We start from the raw sequence: 12,286 nt of genomic DNA, 5'->3' as shown, positions 1-12,286 counted from the left end.
AAAAATAGGTGGCCAACTTAGTTCAAATATGATACATTCAATAGCACTTCAATGATTCTAAAAAATATATTTATATATAAAACAATAAGCAATATAATGATAATACTTAGTATACTTTTACCATATTAGATTGCCTTTGGATATGCCATACGACCTGTAATGGGAATAGCCCGTAGGTTTTTTTCCGATAGATTGTAGTCCCAGTTAGGAGATTAGGAGGGGTCTAGAATGATTGACAGTTTGAATAGGCGAGACCTCGCCACGTCAAGCTGAAAATTTAAGTCGAGCAAAACGAGAAAAAAAAACCTCGACAGTTACCCTCGCGCGACAGATATTGAATACCCCCCTAAATATTGACTATATAGTAAAAATCGAATCGGTATCACATAGACATTGAATGGAGATTGCACATAATCCAATTATATGCAAAGTTTGATGTGCCGTTGCTGTAGTGTTTCAATGCCCTGTGCAAATTCATTAGTCATAGAAAAATATTATGGCTAATTAGATACTGCCCATAGAAGGAAGGAGGAGCATTCTGCCAATAGCAGCAAGATTACATACTGCACATTTGTATTCACTTGTAGAGACGTTAGTGGTTTGTATTAACAATTACTTACACACAAAATTCAGTACTTATGTATTATCTGGGCTCCCATGTTAAATGCACCCCATTTTTTCATACCCCTACTATCCAACTACGCATGGAGTTGATTTTATATAGTGTGGCGAGCGCAGCGAGCCAACGTGCCCGAAGCGTGGCGAGCGGACGCGGTCTCATAAGAAAAACGGGAGCCCAGATATAAGTACCCAAAATTCTAATACCCCCCAATTGGATCTGGACTATAGGAATTACTATTTACTAATTAACCATTAAGTATATAGCACCACCATTTTCCATTGCAGTTTGCAAATAAGAACAAACCCGTAATAAACCAAGACTGGGTAATAATAGACAGACATAGAGGTATGAAAGACCTGCTTGCAAGCTTACAATATATAGGGATATGGTCATTGATACACAAGGATAAATGCTACCTGTTGCATAATCACAGCCAGGTTCTAAGGTTCTTAATGGACTGCATTATATGGTTACCCAGCAATGTTGGAAAAGTTGTCAGAAGGATGTGAAAGTTAAGAAAGAGATGTATGTAAAGTTCTGTTGGAATGTAATTGGGTATGGTTGCTTATGGAGATAATGTGGGTGGACCGGGGATTTCAGAATATTAGCTGAAGAGGGAAGATGCCAGGGAATGCCTTAAGGCAGGGGTTCCCAATCTTTTTTGATTCACGGCACACTAGAGAATCAGAATTTTTTTCATGGCACCCCTAGGTCCCAAAAAAATTAAGTAGATTGGGTATATATGCGATTCTTAGCGGCAGTTATGTGGTAAAGGGCAGGATTTGCTTCTGTTTGTACACATTCTATGATTGGCAGCCACCAGCACTGGTTTTGCTCATAAATAATTAACCATTAATAATTTGAGTTGGTCCTGGACCACCAACCCGCGGCACCCCTGCATGTGTCCCGAGGCACCCCAGGGAGCCGCGGCACACAGTTTGGGAACCACTGCCTTAAGGTTAGTTTAGCGTAAACTTATTGTGCTTGGTTGGGAGCAGATTTTGAAAAAAAAAGACCTGTAACCATGAATGGGAGCATTCATTCAGCACTTTTGTGGATGAGACTCCAATCTACCAAAAGTTATGGATGTTGGTGGATCAGAAAAAGCTGGAGCCATTCTTTATTCCCAATGACAATTTGCTATTTATATAAATTCTGATGAAGTAGCAAAATCCGAAAGATTAACGCTATCGTTGTTGTAAGATTCAACTGATTTATGATGTCCAGTGAGTGCCGCTGCTTGTATTGAATTATTACTTACCTGTTGGGTCCGAAGGGCACTGTGGCTGTAACCATTGGAGTGCCGGATCATTTATTATATGCATTATATACGTAAAAATATATTTTTTCTTAGCTTTGGCTTCTGTGTTAACATGCTGCCTCAATCCTCATGGCAATTGTACTTTGTACTTTGCAGGCTGATCGAATCCTTAAGCCTCGTGGATGTCTTGCTTTTTTCACCTATCTTCCTTCAGTGGAAGCTCATTACAAGGACAAAACAGAACAGATGTCAAAGATTTTTGCAGAGGTCAGAATTGGATAACTGTTTTTCAGTACATCACAAGGTTTTGTAATGATTAGCTATACGCCACATATATAATATATATATAAATGCTGATCTATTCCATTTAATCTGACCTGTTCCTTTTCTGGTTTCAACATTTATCACACTGAAGCGACAGGTTATTGTACCAACATTAGGCAAAATGTTGTAAGCATACTGTTAAAAACGTGATTACACTATGGCCCTTATTCTGATCTCGGCGGTACGGCCCGCGTGCGGCCGTACCGCCGATGTTTTCACTCTGCACATGCGCAGAGGTCACTCTGCGCATGTGCAGGCGAAATCGCCGCACAAAAAATGTATACGCCGCAAAGGGGGCGTATAGGGGCGTGAGGGGCTTAATAGCCTCATTACCCTATGCATACGCCCAGCGTTTCATGGGCGTTCCCATGCAAACGCGGGGCGTATGCATGGTAATGAGGCTATGACGCCAGTGATGGGGGCGGAAAGCTGACATCGCCGGATGTCAGCTCTCCGCCCCCATACAAGCTTTCACACGGACGATTGTCCGTGTGGTCTAAGCTTGCGGGAGCTGGTGGAGCGTGCGGCCCTGCCTTCGATGGTCGCCGACCATCGAATGCAGGGGGCAGCTCCCACCATGGTGGAGGCGTACGCCCCACCATTTTCATGCGGATCGCCAGCCGTCCGCGTACGGACGGCCGTGGCGATCCGTATTGTAGGCGGGGATTGGTTTGTGCGGCCGGAGCAACGTATGCGGCTCCGGCCGCACAGATCAGAATAAGGGCCTATGTGTATACTACCAAGGAAATCCTTTTTGTTTCCTGGGGGGAAAAAATACAAAATCAACTTAGGTAAACCCCTAACACCAGGGATTGCGGCAGTCCCTCATTCCTGTGACGGTCATGAAGAGACTAAAACAAATCTGCTTTTTAGGGTAGTTATAATGGTTGTTTACTATGTTAATTAGATCTATTCTGTAATGTAATACTTTGAAATATACTACATGGCCAAAGTATGTGGGATTCTGAATGTAGTACCCATAAAAGCCTATTCAACATCCCATTTATTCCAAAAGAATGTGCAGTGATATGGAGTTGGTCCTCCCTTTGCCTTGATTCTTCTCGGAAGGCTTTTCACTACATTTTGGGAAATGTCTGTGGCTAATTGCTGCAATGTCCCACCCCACTTTCAAGACTTGTGCCACATACTGCAGTAAGCTGGGCTGACAATATTGTCCGACTATTCTTCCATGATTTGTAGTCTTGATTAATTACATTGCCACTGCTGAAATTTCAGTAGAATCTCTGCTGCTAGAAAGGGTTGCACCAAAAAAAGGGGCCTGCTCTCCTGTGAAGAGGCGTGGCTTAGTGGGTGACACTGCTGTAAGACACTCCCCCATATTTTTTTTTGCCGCTGTGAGGGCATGCACAGGGCTCTGTGAGCTGCTGGATATGTCCCCAGATGAATTTTTATATATGTGTATGCCCCCATCTTCATTACACCTATCTGTCTCCCTTGCACCTCTCCATCCCTCTTTAACTCTCCATCCCCCTTGCAGCTCTCCATCCACCTGTCCCACCTGAACATCTGTCCCCCATTCACCTTTAATTCCCCCTTTCACCTTTCTGTTAACCCATTTCCTTTGTACCCCTTTCACCTCTCTCTATCCCTGTGTTTCACCTGCACCTCTTTATTTACCTGTCTCCCCTGCACCTCTCTGTTTTCCCTGTATCCACTTCACCTACAGTATGTATACATATAAAACTTAAAAAAATACTACACAAAATTTCAAAGTGCGAATCATCCGCTCCTAATGGGATCGACCCCTTAGTGGCTTTTACAGACTCTGAGGCTATTTTCTTTGCCTTAGGGAATTGTCTATTGGTACATACTGGTCGAATGTTAATAGTGGTAGATTTTATGAAGGCACGTGTATGTGGATGTAGATGTTATGTCTTTTCAAGTACTCTTCAATATGTAATGTAATTTCCATTGAGTTAGTTTCACAAATATTATTTCTGTTTATTTCAATTAGGAGAATTATTATTTGTGTTCTGTAGATGTATGTGAAGTGATGCAAACCATGTGTTTGCAAAAGTCTGCTGTAAGTTTATGCTGTATGCCACATGTATTATCAAAAGCAAATGAATGCCTTTCTATTCAGTATACTTAATAATCATGGGCAGTATGTAATAGCCTGCGTGGTGCAGGCTGTTTGGGAATTGCTGTCTATATTCTTAGTGGCAATCATTTATAAGGCAAAACTGACCTGGTTGATTTGTACAGTATCGCAGGTATTGCCGAATAGCCTGCAACTCGCATCTATTACATATTGTCACGTGTTCTATGTTCATAGAATCTAAAAAAAAAAAAAAAACATTTATTTTCCAGGTGCAAGATTTACTGGAACATTATCAACATGAAAAAGTTAGTCTTGTCAAGTCAGGTTACAAGGAGATATTTGAGGCTATTCCCTATACAGACAAGAAAAGGTATGTAAATGTTGTAAATGTGTTTGTTTTTTATGTTCTTAGAACATGGTGCCTCATTTATACACATTATTACATTACTAAAGGATAGTGCCAGTGTCTGTGAACTGTTTTGTTGGTACTTTTTTGTATTATTGATCAAGTAAACCCAAACGCTACATCGCATACTGTAGCTATTCACTGGTTAGATACATTCATTACATGCAATCTCAAACAAAGTGTATCTCCATCTGCAGGGGACGGTAGGCCCCCTTACACTTGTCCAACTTATTGTCCAACAAGTTGGACCTGATTGACGCAAGATTTATCCTATGTGCAGGAGGATCAATTTCTTGCAATCTCTTGGTTATATCCAATGGCACCGGATTGTGCATTGGGTCCTACACATCAGGCACATAAGATTTTGTCAGACAGGCACATCAGATTTTGTCAGATAAATTGACCCAATCCACCTGAATTGGGTCATATCTGACAAAATATCACAAGTGTTAGGGGCCCTTAAGTGTATGTAACCAGTCCTGCTGCATCCTTAGCTCAATGTTGGATATAAGGAGGCCAGGCTTGAATATGCCCAGCTGCCTGCATATGAAGACCGTGCAAGAGACATTGCCTTTGAGACCACATGCTAAAGATTACAGATGGAATTAAAGTTTTTATTTGCATAAGGAGTACTCGGGGCTAGAGTTAAACACCCATCCTTTATATAGAATTTATCTGCTTTTTTTTCTTTATTTATTGCAGGATAGCTGACATGGATAGGAAGGTCACATTGACTTTGGCAGACTTTATTGGTCTTATTAAGAGCTTCTCCATGTTTCAAACATTTCATAGTCAGGAACCTGAGAAAGCAAATGAATTAATGAAGACAACAGAACAGAGGTAAGAAATTAGTTATGTCTACATACATCTGTCACGGGTATGGATAATTAGGTCACCAGCATTATGGTCGATATGAGTTAAGGTAGACATGCAGGAAGGTCGACATGGGTAAGGTCGACAGGGTCATTAGGTCGACATGGGTAAGGTTGACATTGAAATAGGCGACATGGTTTTATTATGTTTTTTTTTTTTTTCCCGGAATGTGAACACAGTCAACATAAGCACTAAAACGTAGCACCGCTTCCCCAAGCATGGCTCGCCATTATATTCTCACACATTGCCCTAGTGGATGGTAGGGCATGAAATACCGCCTGTCGACATGGACACCAAACGCTTGCCATGCTTCGGGCACAGTGCCTCGCTACGCTCGGCCACTATTTTATTCTCCCACCACGCCCTAGTGGATTGTAGGGCATAAAATACCGCCTGTCGGCACATGTCGTGTCAACGTGGACACCAAAACGTAGCACCGCAGCCCCTCGCATGGCTCGCTACGCTTAGCACACTATTTTATTCTCCCACCGCACTGTAGTGAATGGTAGGGCATGAAATACCGCCTGTCGGCACATTTTGGCAAAAAAAAAACAGTAAAAGAAACCCATGTCGACCTAATGACCCTGTCGACATAACCCATGTCGACCTTCCTGCATGTCGACCTTAAGCCATGTCGACCTAAATGCATGTCGATTTAATGGTGTCGACCATCATGCTGGTGACCCAATGACCGTATACCTCTGTCACAGAATACTTTGTTATTTAGTCAGGCTGTATCCTTAGCATCCAAAACTGATGCAACAAACTAGCCAGAAATGTATAAATCCTACTATTCACAGCATCTAACCAATAAAGATTTCATTTATGATTAATTATAGGATACCGTTGGATTATAAAGTCACATTTATCAAAGTCTCTAAATTTATTTTCTCTTTCATCCAGCAGGGGACACTGAAGTGATACTTACAATGGGCATAGATTGTTAGTCACTGGTAGCTGGCACTTTAAGAATTTTAATCAGTGTGACTGCTCTTCCCCCTCTATACCCCTCCTACAATCCAGTCTTCGATTAGTGCCCACTGGTTGCTTTTTTCTGGGCTCCTCCTGAGAGGCATTTTTTATAAGTTAGGGATCTGCTATCAGTGCTGCTGCACTGCCTGTTCACATTTTTGGAGCTGCCAGAGAGACCCCTCCGTCACTGCAGTTTGGGCAGGGGTCACTGGCGTCGAGACCACTATCTCGAGGTACCCGTACACAACTGTATGCGTCGCGGACTCCTCATCTGACCTCATCTGGCCAGCACAGGCAGCTCGTGAGTTTAGTGCCTGGCATCCAACAAGAGGGAGACCAGGCATTAAACCGATCATTAGGTTCCGTCAGCGGTTCGCAGCGTGGGCTTTACAAAGCGGCACCAGTGCGTTAAGCGGACATAGCTTTCTAAACTACCTCCTGGCTCCCAACGGCCCTGGCTGTACTCAAGACGCCAGCGGACATTTTCTTCAGCAGCACATGTTACAGGTAGTATACAGCTACCACTGCTGGGGATGATGCTGTTAGTTTGTCATCATTGAGGCTACAAGCTTCACCAGAGTAGGAAATACAGAGGTGTATAGCTTGCCAGGAAAGTTTAGAGCACAGGGTGGGGGCTTGGTATGGTCGCTTGCACTAGGAGCTCAGTTTCTGAGCTCCCATCCCTGGCCCCTGGAGAAGCGAGGCAGACGGAGGAAAGGACGGGATTGCCAAGGATAGGACCTGGCATAGAATTCGGCGACCCCCCCCCCCCCCCCGGCCAGGACAGGTGATGTATCAGCCTCGGGCCCGGCATGTCTGACAGAGGCTTTCCCCATCGGCCAGTAGGATCTCTTCCCCCCCCCCCCCCCCCCCCCTCGATGAGTCCACCGGGCACAGCAAGACTCTCATGGGATTTCCGACCTGCAGACCCCCCCGTCCCTGTCCTCCAGCAGACTGCACCAGCTCCGTATGAAACTCAGCATTTTATAGCACGGTGGGGATGGGGATGGCCGCATGCATCCGGAACACCCATCCCTGGCCCCCGGGGAAGCGGAAAAGGGGCTCCATCGTGCGGCCAGAGGTGAGGTCTGGAGGATGGAGGAGACCCCGACATAGGATGCAGCCAGAGAGAGTGGCCAGAGGTGAGGTCGGGAAGACGGAGGAGGCCCCCAGCGGCAGGCTCCCCCACCAGCCTGAGGACACCTGGACTGGCTGGAGTGCAGTTGGAGGACTAAGATGGATAAAGGAGGGAAGCACCCGGCGCAGGACGCGGCCCCGAGCGGCAAGATGCATCGCCTCCCCTCATCGGCTCGGAGGACACCTGGATGCAATCCCGTCGAGCAGACAGCAGGACCCCCAGATGCACCCCCCCAGCGGCTAGGAGGACAGGAAACCCGGGTGCATGAGAGTAGCCTCTAGAGAGGCGGTAGTGCTCCTGCATTGGGGCAGCGATGATGGTGATGGTCCAAACGTCAACTCCCGGCCTCATTGCCTCACTGATTGACTCTCTCTGACTATCCCCCCTCTCCCTGCACGCTGGCTCTCCCCCCCAGCCGCTGCTCCAGCCAGGGCCCTGACACGCCCCCCCACAGCCTCAGGATCTATTCTTTGGTGTGCTGTAAGGGAGATGGCTGTTGAGCCCTTCCACTGCTGCCCGTGATTAGCATGATCAAGATGGCACCGCTAATGGCTGCCGAGGAACTGTGCCACTCATCCATATTTAACCCTGTGTCTCCCCTGTCTTGTACATTGCACAGCAATCTATATCTGTACCATCTCTGCTTATATTGTTACCTATCTAGCTTCTGCAACAACCAGTGGCAGCCACTAATGGCTACCTAGGCGTTGTGCAGCTCGGCAGGTATGTGTTCCCTGCGTCTACAATCCCCAGGGTACATATAGCCCTTACCTGTATGTGTTATGTATATTTGTACTGTCACTGTTGAACTTTTACCTAACCGGGTGTTGCACAGCAATCCAAATCAAATTCCTAGTATATGCAAGTATACCTGTCCAATAAAACTGATTCTGATATAACGTGTTTAGGGCAAAAGGTGCGTTTTTTTTCCTCCCTTTCTGCCCCACTCTCCTGTCTCTCTGGTTTACAGCCTCATTTCTCTCACTGTCAATACTATATTGTGTTGTTCAGTGTTTCCTTCTAAACTTCCTTGCTCAGGGTGCTAGTAGGCATGGAGGGGAGCCAGATGACTGCCCAACAATCAGGATCCCGACAGTCAGTATACCGACATTGGAATCCCGACTGGGGGGATCCCGACCAACAGGGGCTATTCTCCCTTGTTGGGGATCCACGACCACCATAGAGGGAGAATAGAACCTGTGGTGAGGGAAACGGGGCTACAGAGCACGCAGCATGGCTTTTTAGCGCTCACCTCCCTGTCAGGGCACCGGTAGTCAGGATTCTGATGTCGGTATACTAACTGTCGTAATCCCGAATGTCGGGCAGACATACCACATCCAGGCTGGAGCCAGCCCTGGTTTAGATTGTTTTGCAAAGTTTACTCAGGGACAGTCTCATAACTCCCTGATCTGTGTGACATGTATTCCTGATAGTCAGAACTCTGTGCAGAACCAAGACTCCGCTGTATGGGCGTCTCAGCTCACTATGGTTATGTGCAGTCTCTCAGCAGAGCTCTCTTCTAGAAAGGACAGATAATCTGCTAGGCAGTCTACTTTCTCTGACTCTGAATCAGGCATTGGTTAGGTCAGTAGCTGGTTTATCTCTAAGGTTTTGGTCCCTGAAAAGTCTTCCCCTACTTATGCTACCCATACACTAGGGCGATATTGCAAACAATCCTTCGATTTTGATCGCATCTGTGCAACAATAAAACAAAGGATTTTATACATATCGAATAGGTCCCTCGACAAGGTGCGCAGGATTGATGGTCACATATCGTGTCGATAGATATGATGTGCTACACATAATATTTATGGAATTGCATGAGCGATCGCTCAAATGCAGTTGGGGGCGGAGGTAACACTATCAGCGTTGGTTCAGGGAGAGGGGGCTGGAGGGAGTGATGGCGGCATCCGTTGAAGTAGTGGAGCACTGTGAACGAGCGCTAGCTGGCGACGGGGGTCAGCAGCAACAGAATTTGAAAATACAGTTTAAAACACTGGGCAGCCCTCTGATTTCTTGAGCTCTCTCAGCTAATGAGAAGACCACCCAGTGTGTTAAAAAAAAATCAAATTCTGTGGCCGTGCTGACCTCCACTGCCCGCTAGTGCTACTTCAAAGCACTACTCTACTCTCCCACACTCCCAAATAAACAAGCGCCGCACTCCCAAATAAACAAGCGCAGGCACAATGTGATGCCAACGTTTCAGTGCAGTTTATTGCATTTTCATCAGGGTGCTGTTACAAAACATACAAGATACAACTCACCTAAATACCCTTCATACATGTCCGCGTCCTCTCCCGTCCAGACGGGATGAGACTATGGATGACATCATCTGCCCACTCAGGGGGAGGTCCCGGAGTGTACCTGAAAAACCATGTGATAAGACAGACAAATTAAAACAGAGCATTAGGTAACCTAGCAACAATGCATATATACATAGAATGTATTAACCTTGTCCTGTTACAGCAACCAATACACTTCTTTCTTATAGCAGTGTACATGCATATATACTTTAACAGCAATATACTGACCAAGGAAAGCGATCAAATAAAGCAAGTTAACCCGAGATTTTAATTTAGACCTCTGGGTGACAGTGTGTCGAGTCTAATCCACCGACTTTCAGCTTGTAAAAAGCGGAGACCTCTGTCACCCCCCTTTATTAATGGGAATATGGTCAATGATCCGATGTCGCAGAGTTGCCAGACTATGCCTGGCTTGTGAAAAATGTCTGGCCACAGGATGATCACTGTGGCCAGAAATCAGCGCAGCTTTGATTGTAGAGCGATGCGCTGCAGCTCTCTCTCCTTAAATGCCCGTTCCATTTTTACAACATAGTGTTGGCCGCACAGGCAGCTAATGAGTTACACAACAAATTTGTACTGCAGGTGACCCTTTGTCTGATATGAAAACATTTACCAGAATACCGATGGTAAAATTTATCACCTGCAACCATGTGGCTGCAGGTGACACATCCAGTGCATTTAAAGAACCCCAAACGTGGGGTACCCAAAAATGCTTTAACAGTGGTGCTACATCATTCTTTAGCAAGAAATTATTTCAAATTTCTGCCTCTTGTGTAGGCATTCATCATTCCATGGTCTTTAAGGGTTTTGTGAGATGAATCTCCACTGATGATAGGCCAACATTTTTGGGCAGATTTGTTAATGGCAGCACTAGCGTGATGGTAAGAATTTACCCACACAGCTTTTTCTGTTCTAAGGACCTATCTTTTCGAATGAAAGCTCATCATGAGGGATACTGAGAACCTTGTTTAAGGGATATTAAGTCAATAAGGGATGTTAAGGGGTAACCCCTTTGTGTAAATTTGTCAATCATGTCAGATAGGGATTGCTCAAGTTCATTACTATCACTTGTCATTCTACTGACACGAAGCATTTGCGAATATGGTAAACCCCTTTTAAGGGGAACCGGGTGATTACTACTGGACAGTAGTAAACTATTGCGGTCTGTCAGTTTAGAAAAGAGGGAAGTTTTTTTTCTACCCTCATGCAATATAATTTCTACATCAAGATAATGAATTTTGTCTGCCCTGATGTCAAATGTTAATTTAACAGGAAACTCTGGTTATGTTCATGAATGAGAGATTCCTTCGCTCGCGGGAGACCTCCTCAATCACGGCAAGCATTCGGTCAAATGAACATTTATTTAAAATCGATGTCCATGTTTTACAAAAGGGGATATTAGAACGCCCAATTGTAGGGTGGGTTTTGAATCCGTAATGTCCCTGCAATTGGGCGTTTTAATATCCCCTTTTGTAAAACATGGACATCGATTTTAAATAAATGTTCATTTGACCTAATGCTTGCCGTGATTGAGGAGGTCTCCCGCGAGCTTAGGGTCATTCGCGATAATATCAAAACATTTGAAACCATCAGTATGCCGATGTTATCAGCGGATTCATCAGTTAATTAGAAGGATAAACTCAACTCCTACATTGAGAAATACAAAAAGGATTTATTAAATTACAAGCGCAACAAGAAGGAACGTGTGGCCAATGATTATGAACATCATCTGGTTATACCCCTGGCTAACATGAAAAGATCAATCACAACGCATCACTAGATGCCATCAACCTGCTCCATTCAATCGTGCAGGATTGGACACCGATAATTGGAAAGACGAGGCATCCTCCGCAAGTTGCAGGTCCTTCCACCAGTCAGATCCCTTTAGGGGTCAAAACGAGGGCACAACTAGCAAATCCAGAAGGACATTTACCACTGTGGGCAAAACAAAAGGAAAAAAAGGGCCATTTCGGGGTTGCAAGTGAGCCCTAATGAGAATGTTTTCAATCTTTTTTTTCTTGCCCATTGACTCCACTGGAACATACAGTACTCTCCAGAGGACTGAACATTTGTCCCCATTCAAAGTCGAACAGTTCATATTGGGACGACAATTATGTCTAAAATAATTTTATGCTAATAAAGGTCCTAGTGAACCCAAAAGGTATGGAACCTTTCCGATGGTACCACCTAAAGTTCGGGCAAAATCACGATTTGATTCCCCGTCCACCAATATATAGATCCGCACCTATTGCCGTTTGAACAAGAGACGTCACAAAATCTACAGAAATCAGTCCCTGCACATATCAATTTTTCTAAAGATGAATG

At 44.8% G+C, this 12,286-nt stretch overlaps 1 protein-coding gene across 2 annotated transcripts in view; it reads left to right on the top strand.

The window, feature by feature from the left end:
• The window catches only part of LOC146080757 (putative methyltransferase DDB_G0268948), a 41,356-nt gene that overhangs the window by 26,994 nt on the left and 2,076 nt on the right, over positions 1 to 12,286 (top strand). For both annotated transcript variants that reach the window (XM_083188400.1, XM_083188391.1), the window contains exons 5-7: positions 2,040 to 2,150; positions 4,539 to 4,639; positions 5,378 to 5,515. In XM_083188400.1, coding sequence (XP_083044526.1) covers positions 2,040 to 2,150; positions 4,539 to 4,639; positions 5,378 to 5,515 — 350 coding nt within the window. The remainder of the gene's footprint in view (positions 1 to 2,039; positions 2,151 to 4,538; positions 4,640 to 5,377; positions 5,516 to 12,286) is intronic.

This window comes from Crinia signifera, chromosome 1 (genome assembly GCF_055691185.1).
Source record: "Crinia signifera chromosome 1, ASM5569118v1, whole genome shotgun sequence".
Classification (NCBI taxonomy): domain Eukaryota; kingdom Metazoa; phylum Chordata; class Amphibia; order Anura; family Myobatrachidae; genus Crinia; species Crinia signifera.
This window is presented reverse-complemented; position numbering and strand designations above follow the sequence as displayed.